The following is a 13,997-nucleotide window of genomic DNA, read 5'->3' as shown; positions in this document are numbered from 1 at the left end:
TTCTCTGTTGTCAGCACATGGCTCTCAAGGAAATCCTTGGCTATGTTAATGTATCAGCTTCTAAGAAAGTGTTTTCTTTAATGGAGCAGGAAAGCTCCTTGCAGGAAGGGGAGGTATCTAACTTTGTGCTCAGATTACAGAAGGCACCAATGTTTGTTGATTAAATGAATGAAATAATAAAATTAACTGCCAGGGTGTTTTTAGACCCATGGAGATAACATAAAAGAACAAATATCACTTGAGCAAAAAACTGGCTGTTCTGGTGAAGGGCCAGGCAGATTTGTACAGAACAGAGAAATCATTCTGGGAGAGTCCTGGACCATCTTTAACTACAGGAAGGCCATTTAGACTATGTATTTTTTAAATTAATAATTATTTTATTTTTTGGCTGCGTTGGGTCTTCGTTGCTGCGCACGGGCTTTCTCTAGTTGCAACGAGCGGGGGTTACCCTTTGTGGTGCACGGGCTTCTCATTGTGGTGGCTTCTCTTTGTTGCAGAGCACGGGCTCTAGGCACACAGGCTTCAGTAGTTGTGGCATGCGGGCTCCGTAGCTGTGGCCTGCGGGCTCTAGAGCGCAGGCTCAGTAGTTGTGGTGCACAGGCTTAGTTGCTCCGAGGCATGTGGGATCTTCCCGGACCAGGACACAAACCCGTGTCCCCTGCATTGGCAGGTGGATTCTCAAGCACTGCGCCACCAGGGAAGCCAATTTAGACTAATTTTATTTAACCTACTGACAATTCTGAGGTCAATATCCTGCTAGCTCTTCTCTTTCCATACTTTATTTTTCTTGTTACTTTTCCTTTTGCTTTTAAATAAGTTTCTCTTGACCACAAAGGTAATATATTCTCATGGTGGAGAATTTGGAAATTATAGAAAAGCATAAAGAACCAAACTTAAACTATCCACAATCCCAACTTCCAGAGATAATCACACTGCTAGCTATTCTCTTAAAAATTGTTCTATGTGTATTTATTTTACATCATTAATAGCATTCACTATAGAGAGCTCTATATTCTGCTTTTTTTTCCCACTTAGCACTTTGTTGTAAGCATTTCTGATGTAATCAACTATGCTTTAAAATCGCACATTATCATACGTCTTATTGTTTGACCGCGAGTGAGCAGGAAATTTCTTGTTATTCACCGTTGTTGGTTCAACAGACCTGGTTTTTCATTTCCAAGGACTCCATTTCCTGGAGGAACTTGTCTGTTAGTTCCTTAACCTTCTCAGAATAGTTCATATCCTTTAGTCGAAGTTGATACGCATTCTCCATTTTTAATTCTTCCACACGAGTCTTCAGCTCCAACATAATCTGAACCTTTGGGAGAAGGACACAGAATCAACAACAATCACAGTGCGGGTGAATCAGACTATTTAAACCCGTGGCCTTGAGCTCTCTGAGACCTACAGCTCCGCTCAGCCTCCAACGCATGTGTCATCTTTCTGCACAAGACACACAGACCAGACACTAGGAGAAGTACGAGCTTCTTCCTCTACCCTCAAAACGTGTAATCAGTGAGCTCCACTGTGCCACAGGCAGTGTGCTAATAACGCACATCTCCTTCAGCTATGCTTAGATGTCACCTCAGTGAGGTCTACACAGACCTCAGGACTTAATCCTGCTTCCTTCCCCTTCCCATTCCCGGCACCTCTGACTCCCCCCACCCCCTTACTCTGCTCTACTTTTTTATTATTCCCTTAAATCTTGGCACTTTTAAATGTTACTTATTATTTTAGGGTCTTCTGTTTTCATCCCCCACTAGAATTTAATCTCCAAGAAGGCTGAGATCTTTGTTGGTTTTGTATGCTGATGTACCCCAAGTACTTAGAACGGTGCCTGACACAGAGTAGGCGCTCGAAAAATATGTGTTGAATCATGACTCCTGACCCCAAGGAGCTTACAGTCTACTGAGACAGCCAAGGAGACTTAACATTACCAATTGTTACAAGTGCCCAAAGCCAGGGAGTGTGCACACAGGCTAGGGTAGAGAAGGACTGAAGGCAGATGCATTGGTTGGGGGGTCTGCATAGCTCAGGTGGGGGACGGTAAGGGCCTGACCAGAGGTGGGGAGCAGAGCAGAAGGGAAAGATTCCAGAGAAAGAGATTTTAGGGAACGTGGTGCCTGATGGGTTGTGGGGTGAAGTGAGAGGACTGTGGATGGAGACCGTCTCCCTGGCCCAGACAATTCCCTGAGGGTTGCATTGGCCTGTCTTGCTTCACTGCTTTATCCTGGGAGCCCAGCACAGGACCGGCACTAAACAAATATGTATCAGATGAATACACGGCCCTGGGAGCCCGCCGCGGACGAGTGGGACACATTTTGGTGGGAATGACCTGGTTCTGACAGGTTGCATTGGAGGCACCTGCTCATTGCCCTTCTCCATCCTTCTCCACATTGCTGCTACAGAGCAGTCTCTTCAGACACAAATCTACTGAGTCATCCCCTGACTTAGATCATCAGTGGGGCCTTAGGAAGCATTTCCAAAGTCTAAAACATGGTGTAAAATGCCCCTCACTATCTCTCTGTTTCACCTCCAATGCTTCTCTCCGGCACCCCCTCTACTCTCCAGCCCCACCAGCTAGGAGCATCCTCCCCAGAGCATCCCCCCTCATCCGTTTGCACACACTCATTCCTCGGGGTGGAAGGCCCTTTGCAACTTGTTCTGGAGGCTCCATTCAAGGCTCACTTCCCCTGGCGCCAGCTGGCCTGGGTCAGGGTCCCGTCCCTGTGTTCCCACAGCACAGTTTCTTCATGACACTCATTACACACTTGGTTCCCTTTTAAAATTTTACCTATACTTCTTCCCGTGATATAAGCTCCAGGACCATCAATGTCTTTCATTTCTGTAATCCCAGACCTAGTACAGTGTCTGGTACATAGCACATCTTTCTGCAAATACTAGTTAGGTGCATGAATAAATGAATGACTGAATGAGTGGGTAAATCACGATAGTTACGTAGAATGTAAAGAAAAAGAGGGAGCTGGGAATTCTGGGCAATGTGGCTTTTAAGGCCAGTTGAAGGAAGAGCCAGGAAGGGAGCTGGGGAGGAACAGTCCGAGAGGCACACAGGTAATGATGTGGTGTGGTCTCCTGGAGCCCGAGAGAGAGAAGGGAATTTCAAGAAGTGAGCGGAACATACACTAGTCACTTCCAGCTTGGCAGCCGTGCTGTCAGGCCTAGCTGGGGGCTGGGGGCTGAGGTCAGGAGTCAGCCCAGACACCTCAGGCTTTTGGTGCAGCCTGGCGTCTCCTACTTGGTGTCTTCCCCTCTCCTTGGGGAACAAGAGAGAAAATAGAGAAGAAGGAAGAGGAGGAGACACATTTGCCTGCAGGTCAGACTCCTAACTCTCACAGCCTCTCCCTCAGCCTTTCCTCCCACTTCCCTTTCCTGAAGAAAGTTCCAGGGAGCTCTAGGAGGGCTCTCCAGCAATCGCCAGGGGCCTGTCATCCTGCTCTGGGGCCATTGCGGTCCTGTTGGCTTCGCTTGTCTCTGCCCCTCACTTGGAGTTTTGTTTTGTTTTGTTTGGTTTGGTTTGGCGGTACGCGGGCCTCTCACTGTCGTGGCCTCTCCCGCTGCGGAGCACAGGCTCCGGACGCGCAGGCTCAGCGGCCATGGCTTACGGGCCCAGCCGCTCCGTGGCATGTGGGATCTTCCCGGACCGGGACACGAACTCGCGTCCCCTGCATCGGCAGGCGGACCCTCAACCACTACGCCACCAGGGAAACCCCTCTGTCCTTCACTTGACTGTGAGTTTCCTGATCACAGGGCCCATCCTGTCTTCTCCCACATGCATCCACAGTGACCAGCAAACAGTAGGTACTCAATGAGGGCACTTTAAACTCTGGATGAACAGCAGTGAGCTCGCAGCTGTGCACCCTCTGTGAGCCCCGTGAGGTTACCACCCAGTCGGTTTCTCCCTCGGGGAGCGCAGCACTCAGAGCGCTCAAGACACATCTTAACGGACTGTTAGCTGCATCAACAGGAGGGAAGGTGCTCTGAGGTCACGATTAGGAGAGCGCGCTCCAGATGAGGTCTGGATCGGAACTCTGGGCCTACACCTAATTAGCTCAGAGACTTTGGACACGTCACCCAACCTCTCCAAAACCATTTTTTGAAACGTGGGGAAAACAACAGTATCTTCTCCATAGAGATATTGGGAGATTTAAATGAGAAAATACTTATAAAGTAATTATCACAGTGTCTGCTTCGTGGCTAACCTAAAAAAAAGTTCGTGATTGGTTATTATTACTGTTATTGTTTTATTATTGAGAGAAGTGGGTTTCAGGACTGTTTTATAAATATCTTTGTTTTCTTTTTAAAGAAGTTTCCAGATACCAGCAGTTATTAAGTTTCACAGATACAACTGGAATATACAAGTTTGTCACTTTAATTTTGTAAATATTTATTGGAAATATTTATGTAAATATTTATTTATGCCTTGCACGAGCTGGAAACTGCTGGTCATACAAGCGAATTATATGTCGTGGTTCCTGCCCTCAAAGAGTAGGAGAGGAAAGATAGGTCATAGGCTAGAAGTAGAGCTCAGCGTAAGTCAAGACGATCACGTGGCAGAAGGACAGGTGGGGTGGGGAGGACACAGAATGCAGTGGTGGTGGTGTGGGCGAGCACGTACAGGGAGCTGTGGGGGTCTGTGCTGGGCACAGGGGAAGCCGGGCTAGAGAAGGGCTCTATGCCGGTCCCAGGACTTTGGATGCAGCCTGGTACGGAATTTCCATGTCCCTCTTCACTAGATCCAATTCTTACCTTCTCTTCCATGTCCGTCTTGGTAACCAGCACCTCTTCAGCAAAGCCCACCTCCCTCTCTCGCTTGATTCCCGGACCATCCTTATCAAAGACCTTCCAGGTGAACAGGCAGCCATCCTCGGCGACGCTCAGCAGGAACTGGTCATCAAAGGTGAGCGACATCTGAGGAGACAGAGCATGGACAGGAGGCTTTCACAGGCCGTGGAGAGCAGGACTGAGCCAGCTGTTGTGCAAGCCCTCCCTCCATGCCAGCCTGGGTACAGCCTCCTGGGGAGGAAGACTCTATCTCAGAAAAGACATGAGACAAGAACCCTCACGGGCTTCTGGGAATGAATAAAAGAATAAGACTATATATATGTTCTCTGTGGATTTGGAATCTTTAGAGTCAATTATTATGTACACTATATAAGAACTCTCAAAACTCAGCAGTAAAAGAACCCGATAATCCAACTAGAAAGTGGGCAAAAGACACAGAGACATCTCACTGGAGAAGTTATACAAATGGAAAATAAGCAGATGAAAAGATGTTCAACATTATTAGCCATTAGGGAAATGTGAATTAAGACTATGACGAGATGTCACTATACACCTATTAGAACAGCTAAAATAAAAAATAGTGATAATACCAAATGCTGGCAATGATGCAGAGAAACTGGATCTCTCATGCATTGCTGGTAGGAATGGAAAACAGCTTGGTTGTTTCTTAAAAAACTAAATAAACACACTTGTAATATATGATCCAGCAATAGTATTCCTGGGCATTTACCCCAGAGAAATGAAAACATGTCAACCTAAAAGCCAGTACATAATTGTTCATAGCAGTTTTATTCGTAATAGCCCAAAACTGGGGGAAAAAAAATCAAATATCCCACAAGAGGTAGATGGTTAAACAAATCACGGTACATCCTTACCATGGAATTCTACTCAGCAAAAATGGAATAAAGTATTGATACATGAAATAACTTGCATGGAGCTCAAGGGTATTATGCTGAGTGAAAAAGCTCCTCTCGGGGCTTCCCTGGTGGCGCAGTGGTTGAGAGTCCGCCTGCCGATGCAGGGGACACGGGTTCGTGCCCCGGTCCGGGAAGATCCCACATGCCGTGGAGCGGCTGGGCCCGTGAGCCATGGCCGCTGAGCCTGCGCGTCAGGAGCCTGTGCTCCGCAACGAGAGAGGCCACAGCAGTGAGAGGCCCGCGTACCGCAAAAAAAAAAAAAAAAAAAAGCTCCTCTCAAACAGTCACATACTGTATGATTATTTATATAAAATTCTCAAGATGTCAAAATTATAGAAATGGAAAGCAAATTAGTGGTTGCTGAGGACTAGGTATGGTGTTGGGTGACTATGAAGGGTAGCACGAGGGAGCTGCTGTGGCACAGGAATAGTTCTGTGTCTTGCGTGCAGTGGTGGTTACACACATTTATGCATCTATGTGAAAAAATGATAGAGAACCCCACACATAATGTACCAGTGTCAGTCTTCTGGTCTGACACTGTACAGTAGTTACATTAGATGTAACTATTGGGGGAAATTGGGTGAAGGGCACACAGGACCTTGATGCTATCTTTCAGATTTCCTATGAATCTATAATTACTTCAAAATAAAAAGTGAAAAGTAAAGAATCAGCTATGGAAACTGTCCTCTCACAATCACCAATATGCGTCAAGAACCTTAAAAATGGCAATGCTCTTTCCCTCAGGATTCGCTCTCTGCCTAGGCATTTAGCCTTAGAAAATAATCAGAGACGCTCAGAGAAATCTATAGGCTAGGATAGTCATGAGTTCATGATAATTTAAATGCCCAGTTGTAAGAGAAGAGTTAAATAAGTTACGTTCCATCATTGTGATAGGATATTTGAATAGCTACTAAAATCATGCTTTTGAGGAATATTTAATCATACAAAAAATGCTTACAAGAGCATAAATTTAAAAAAGGCAGCCTACAAGAGCATACGTACAGTATGGTCTTAATTTATTTAAAGCATATGCACAAAAAAGTAGAAGAAAATGCATCACTATGTTAACGATAATGCTATTATGAGCATTTTTATTCCTAAAATAAACATTTATTGCTTTTATAATCAGAAAAGCAAACATCTTATCCACAAAACTTAGTAGCTCTGAAGCAAAAGGGGGGAATACGTGATAGTAACTTTGGACCCAAGACTCATGCTCAGTATAGGAATGTTCCAGTTTATAATGAAAAAGCCTTTCCTAGTAAAGATGGTGTCTGCAGGCAAGCCGGTATAGAGTTTGGGACATAATTAAAAACCTCAGGTGTTGGTATTGTTCAGTTGGGGATAAGAGAGGCGAGGAGGGAGAGAAAACATATTTTCCCAGTGCCTGTTCTTCAGGAGCCCATGTGTACATAGACACTGCTTTTTTACAAGGGGGAATGGAAGGACAATTTACAAATGTGTGCTCATGCTATGACCCCCAGGGACGGGTGGGGGCTCATCTCCTGGGCCATGACTCCTTTTAGTCCAGAGTGACTCTGTGGAGGGCGAGGAGACCTGTGAGCCTTTAGTAGCCAACATTCGGCAGCTGGGACACGAGGGCACTGGCTGTGGTCAGGGGGCCTATAACATCTCTCGAATGGCCCATAATTATGCGAAATATTATGATGAACAACCTTGTACCTCAATCTTCAGGTGCATCTCTGATTACCTCCTAGAACAAATTCCTGGGAGTAGTTTAACCAAAGAGTATTAAGAGCCAATAAATGTTTATTGAACGTTCGGCTGGAGGAATAAATAAAGGGAGAGAAAAGATGCTGGGAGATTGAAGGGATAAAGGTGGTATGTGGAGGGCAAGACCAGGTGGATCTATTGAGAGCTGGATCTGGGACTGGGCCCTAGGGGAGACGGTTGCCCTCACCTTGGTGATAGGACCGCAATGGGCCTGGTACTCGTTGAATTCTTTCTGCAGAGGCAGCGGGTACTTCATCGCACGAACGGTTCCCACCGAGGTGCCCACGAACATCATGTGTCCGGAGTGGGAGACGACGATGGCTGTGTAGGTGACGTCAAATGCTGATATCTCTCGAAGGACCTGGAACACAGCCAGCTCTGTTCAGGGTGAGGGGCTGAGCCGTGTACCCACTGTCCCCATGTCATTCTCCTCCTTGCTTCTAACAGCAACATTAGGGCAAGTTCTGGATTTTAAACTGTGTTTTTTCCATTCGTTTTAGCATCTGGCATACCGTCCAGCACATAAGGGGCAGAAACTAAATATTTCGTGGCTGCTTGACCGATGAGTAAGCAGCTCTAGGAGTTAGGAATAATACTGAAAAAGGGAAACCTTCATAACGCATGTGCCAAGCAGTGTTCTATGGCTTTTACAGGTTGTAACTCATCCAGTCCTCACAAAACCCTTTAAAGATGCTGAAACAGTCACAGAGATACTAGGTAAGTCGACTCAACTCAACCACCTCCTAGGTAGCAGTCAGGCTCCCAGGACTATGCTCTTGACTGCTATTCTACCACGTATCTCAAACTAAGAATGGGATGTGGATCATCAATTTATTTAGCAAACATTTATTAATGTCCATTATATACACAAAAAACTATTCTATCAGGGAATTCATTCATTACTTTGCTCTTTAATTCACTCATCAACCCACCCACCCAGCTAGCCACGAAATATTTACTGAATGTGTGCTGTGGGCCATGCATTGTGCCAGCTAGTAGGGATACCAAGAGGTGTGAACCATGGCCCTGCCCTAAAGGAAGGAGCTTTGTCCTGGTGCAGCACTGTGGAAGCCACCACAGAGTCAGGACCAAGCTACTTGGGGGCACACTGGAGAGACACCCTACTCTCAGCTGGGCTTGTGGAGAAGGACACAGCCACATTTGCAGGAAGTGTCTTTGCTGAGCTCTTCTCTCCTCCCTCAACTATTTGGAGCCAACATGCTAATTCTAAAATTTCAGAGTAGTTTGGGGATTTCCAAACAAATATGGTAGCAAGCTTAGGTGATAGCCATAACTAGAGTTCTGTTTTTACCCCACGAAAGCATGTGCAGATCAAGGGTTAGAGCACAGTTTAGAGATGCTGCTGACCTCCATCCCTGGAGGGTAGGAGAGAAGTTACAGACAGCAAGCAAAGTAGAAATGGAAAAGGGCCCCACAATTTAACCCACTCAGTTGGACGCTGGGCAGGAAATTCCAGGAGTAACAATTACTGAGCTGACCCTATAGGAATGAGAAGCCAGGTGTTATCCCATGAAGAAGGCACGCTGTTCTCACAGGCCCGCTTTCCATCCCTTTCTGCTGTAAACACAGGAGGCGGTCTTCTGCAAATCAGGGCAGCAGCCCAGAGGAGGGACAGGGGCAGACTTACTGAAGAATCTGCGATCTCCTTGAGAGTCTGGTCTGATCCAACAGCAAAGATGATTTTGCCATCAGGGGAGATGGTAACACAGTTGTAACTGCAGGACTTGAGCACACATTCTGTCTCTCTCTTTCCTGTGGACAGATTCCATTCATATACAGCACCATCCGTGCCACAAGAAATCAGTTTGCTGTCATCTGTATTCCATACAACTGAACGAATCTATGGGGGATGAAGATATACCCAATTAGGAGTGTACACACACACACACACACACACACACACACACACACACACGCCTTTCACAGAAAGGAGGATAACTCCTTTCTTTTTTTAAATTATTATTTTTAACATCTTTATTGGAGTAAAATTGCTTTACAATGATGTGTTGGTTTCTGCTTTATAACAAAGTGAATCAGTTATACATATACATATGTTCCCATATCTCTTCCCTCTTGCATCTCCCTCCCTCCCACCCTCCCTATCCCACCTCTCCAGGCGGTCACAAAGCACCGAGCTGATCTCCCTGTGCTATGCATCTGCTTCCCACTAGCTATCTACCTTACATTTGGTAGTGTATATATGTCCATGCCTCTCTCTCGCTTTGTCAAAGCTTACCCTTCCCCCTCCCCATATCCTCAAGTCCATTCTCTAGTAGGTCTGTGTCTTTATTCCTGTCTTACCCCTAGGTTCTTCATGACATTTTTTTCCTTAAATTCCATAGATATGTGTTAGCATACGGTATTTGTCTTTCTCTTTCTGACTTACTTCACTCTGTATGACAGACTCTAGGTCTATCCACCTCATTACAAATAGCTCAATTTCATTTCTTTTTATGGCTGAGTAATATTCCATTGTATATATGTGCCACATCTTCTTTATCCATTCATCCGATGATGAACACTTAGGTTGTTTCCATCTCCGGGCTATTGTAAATAGAGCTGCAATGAACATTTTGGTACATGACTCTTTTTGAATTATCATTTTCTCAGGGTATATGCCCAGTAGTGGGATTGCTGGGTCATATGGTAGATCTAGTTGTAATTTTTTAAGGAACCTCCATACTGTTCTCCACAGTGGCTGTATCAATTTACATTCCCACCAACAGTGCAAGAGGGTTCCCTCTTCTCCACACCCTCTCCAGCATTTACTGTTTCTAGATTTTTTGATGATGGCCATTCTGACTGGTGTGAGATGATATCTCATTGTAGTTTTGATTTGCATTTCTCTAATGATTAATGATGTTGAGCATTCTTTCATGTGTTTGTTGGCAGTCTGTATATCTTCTTTGGAGAAATGTCTGTTTAGGTCTTCTGCCCATTTTTGGATTGGGTTGTTTGTTTTGTTATTGAGCTGCATGAGCTGTTTATATATTTTGGAGATTAACCCTTTGTCCGATGATTCATTTGCAAATATTTTCTCCCGTTCTGAGGGTTGTCTTTCCGTCTTGTTTATGGTTTCCTTTGCTGTGCAAAAGCTTTGAAGTTTCATTAGGTCCCATTTGTTTATTTGTGTTTTTATTTCCATTTCCCTAGGAGGTGAGTCAGAAAGGATCTTGCTGTGATTTATGTCATAGAGTGTTCTGCCTATGTTTTCCTCTAAGAGTTCGATAGTTTCTGGCCTTACATTTAGGTCTTTAATCCATTTTGAGCTTATTTTTGTGTATGGTGTTAGGGAGTGCTCTAATCTCATACTTTTATATGTACCTGTCCAGTTTTCCCAGCACCACTTATTGAAGAGGCTGTCCTTTCTCCACTGTACATTCCTGCCTCCTTTATCAAAGATAAGGTGACCATATGTGTGTGGGTTTATCTCTGGGCTTTCTATCCTGTTCCATTGATCTATCTTTCTGTTTTTGTGCCAGTACCATACTGTCTTGATTACTATAGCTTTGTAGTATGTCTGAAGGAGGATAACTTCTTACGTGTTCCACTAGACTGAGGCAGAATGTCCTTTCCTGGTACATGCCCTTCAGTAAACACTAATCATAGCTTTGTGGGAAAGTTAACATTCTATTTTCTCATATGCTTGCAAAATACTGAAGATGAAACATTCCCATTTCCATTTCACTTTATGAGTGTAAAGATGGAATCATAATAGCTCCTCTAACACTACAATCAATCATTGCTATGTTTTGCAAAACCTTTTTATTTTGAAATAATTATCTATTCACAGGGAGTTGCACAAATTGCACAGAGAGAGGGTTCTTCCAGATGGCAGAGTAAGTACGTCAGCTGACCTAACCCCCACACAATAAGGTAACTGTTAAAAACAATAAAAACAGTTATGTAAAGTCTTTGGAAATTGTCCTAAGGGCATGCAGCAAATGTAGAAACATTCATTCAGGAAAATCTCCTCAATCTCAGTAGGAACAGAGACTGTGGCATATGAGCCATAATCGGCTCCTTTACCCTCTTCAGCTTCAAACACTTTATTCCTGTGTACTCTGGGCAGGTGTGGCTCCCTTTCTTCCTGGATCTCAGTCTTTGGCTATGGCTTCACCCTGGGAAACCTGCTGGTGTTTCTTATCCCCACCTAGAAGCTCTATTCCAGGCAGGTGTGGCCAAGAAGACCTCATCTTCCTTCCCCCAGCCAATTCCCACCTGTTGGTGGAAGCTCTACTCCAAGTGCCGAAGCACGAGAATACCGGTGCCCCGACTGCCCCGCCCCAGCTAACTCATATGGTGAGGGTTCCGCACCATGAGGGGGGAGCTGAAAAGATGAGGGATTCCACCCCCTTTCCACCTGCAAGTGCCACTCACGGAGTAGGGATGTCACTCTTGGAAAAGAAGGTCCCTACCCCCGGCTCTGGTGCAGTGGAGCAGGGGCTCTTCCCAGAGGGAAGTCAGCCATAAGACAAAGGAGCCCTACAGCTCTGCCTGAGGAGACTGACTTATTTGGAACAGAGCATGGAGAATTCCATCCACGGGCATCATCTAAATCAATGGAGATCTAGGTAGAGGGCGATTAAGAGAAGGCTGGTAACTCCTTGATATAAGCAAGATGGCAGAATAACAGAATTGTAATAGAGAGGACAAGGGAAAGAGACAGTCAGGAGAGCCCTTCTGGGATCATAGACAACTCTGGGGATCGGGAAGGCTGTATGTACGTGCAAGGCTGCACCCACTCAAGAGCAATCAGAGCAGGATATGGGGAACACTTGAAAGCATCTCCTAAGCTGCACAATGACTCATTAACACAGGGCGGAAGCATCACAGGCACAAGGGGTTTAAACACATCTGACCAAACACTAACTGAATACTAAGCACCTGACCCAGGGGCATTTCCCAGGAAGTCAGGCTTAGAAATAAAACCATGCTTATATCTGGCAGCCTGGAAGGCTGTGTGCGTGGCTAAGGCTGCACCCTCTCAGGTACAATCAGAGAGGGAATCTCCAAACCGCTAGTCTCTGGCTAAACATGGAGCAAAAGCATAAACTCAATGAACTGTGACAGCAGCCTCTAAGCCAAACACAAATCCAACAGTAAAGGGTGAACATCTAACTGGCTAAGGGGCCTTAAGCACCATCTTAGGTCAACCAGGGGCAAGCCCTAGGTAGCCAGGCTAAAAGATCAAAATAGAAAAACATCCAAGCAGAGACATCCGAGGCTGCCCACTGTAGGAGAAAAAAAAGATTTCTCAGAATTAGTTCAGCCAAGTTGCTAAACAAAACAACCAAATAAAAACTTTCTAGCCTTTTCCCCTTTTCGTATTTGTAACTCCATTCTCCCATAGAGAGAGACTGGCTCCCATGAACTCCAATACGTTAATGGATTTTCTCAGTCTCCTTATAAGTAACAAACCTGCTGACCCACTGGTTACCTCTTTGGGTGTTCCCATGACTACAGTCCTGTCAGCCACATCTCAGTCCTAGCTCTACCATGTCTCAGTCCTAGCTCTACCTCTTAAATTGCATTTTCTAATTGTTTTCTACTACCATGTAAAAATGCACTTAAATATAGTTATTTCCAACAATAGTCTTAGATTCACTAATTTTAATAGTTTATCTGCAAATTCTCTGAATTTTCAACATACCTGATTATGTCTGTGGTGATAGTTTTATTTCGTCCCGTCCAACCTTCATGCCTTTTATTTTGCTATGGCCTGAATGTCTACCTCCTCACCCCAAAATTCATATTTTGAAATCCTGACCCTCAAAGATGATGGTATTAGGAGCTGGGGCCTTCGGGAGGTGATTAGGTCCTCAGTGCTTCCCTCATGAGCCCTTAATAAAAGAGGCTCCAGAGAGCTAGCTTGCTCCTCCCACCATGTGAGGATACAAGAAGTCTGCAGGCAGGAAAGAGGGCCCTCTTCTGACCATGCTGGCACCTTGATCTTGGACTTCCCACACTCCAAACTGTGAGGAAAATTTTCTGTTGTTTATAAGCTATCCAGTCTATGCTATTTTGTTATGGCAGCCCCATGGACTAATGCATAGCTCATTTCCTTGCCTTATTGCACTGGATAGGACTCAGTACAAGGCTAACAGAAGGCATCGTGTTTTGTCCTCTATCTCACAGGGAATGCTTTCATAATCAAGTGTGCTGTTTGTTGTAGGTTTTCTGTGTCTTTTTTTTCTCCAGGCTGTACTTTTTTTTTTTTTTTACTATTTATTTATTTATTTGGTTTCACTGGGTCTTAGTTGTGGCAGGCGGGCTCCTTAGTTGCAGCACGTAGGCTCTTTGGTTGCAGCAGGCAGGCTCCTTAGTTGTGGCTTGCCGGCTACTTAGTTGTGGCCTGCAGGCTCCTTAGTTGTGGCATGTGAACTCTTAGTTGTGGCATGCATGTGGGATCTAGTTCCCTGACTGGGGATCGAACCCAGGCCCCTTGCATTGGGAGCGCAGAGTATTACCCACTGTGCCACAAGGGAAGTCCCTGTAAATGTCTTATATAAGATTTTTAGG

The 13,997-nt window shown here is 45.1% G+C and overlaps 1 protein-coding gene across 1 annotated transcript in view; it reads right to left on the bottom strand.

Annotated features, from left to right (window-relative positions):
- Positions 1-13,997, bottom strand: part of CFAP57 (cilia and flagella associated protein 57) — a 78,557-nt gene that overhangs the window by 31,810 nt on the left and 32,750 nt on the right. Inside the window, exons 10-13 of the mRNA XM_032607205.1 lie at positions 9,103-9,315; positions 7,642-7,815; positions 4,768-4,929; positions 1,163-1,318 (exon numbers count right to left, since the gene is read on the bottom strand). Coding sequence (XP_032463096.1) covers positions 1,163-1,318; positions 4,768-4,929; positions 7,642-7,815; positions 9,103-9,315 — 705 coding nt within the window. The remainder of the gene's footprint in view (positions 1-1,162; positions 1,319-4,767; positions 4,930-7,641; positions 7,816-9,102; positions 9,316-13,997) is intronic.

This window comes from Phocoena sinus, chromosome 1 (genome assembly GCF_008692025.1).
Source record: "Phocoena sinus isolate mPhoSin1 chromosome 1, mPhoSin1.pri, whole genome shotgun sequence".
NCBI lineage: Eukaryota > Metazoa > Chordata > Mammalia > Artiodactyla > Phocoenidae > Phocoena > Phocoena sinus.
The sequence above is the reverse complement of the archived record's forward strand: the minus strand, read 5'-3'. Positions and strand labels throughout refer to the sequence as shown.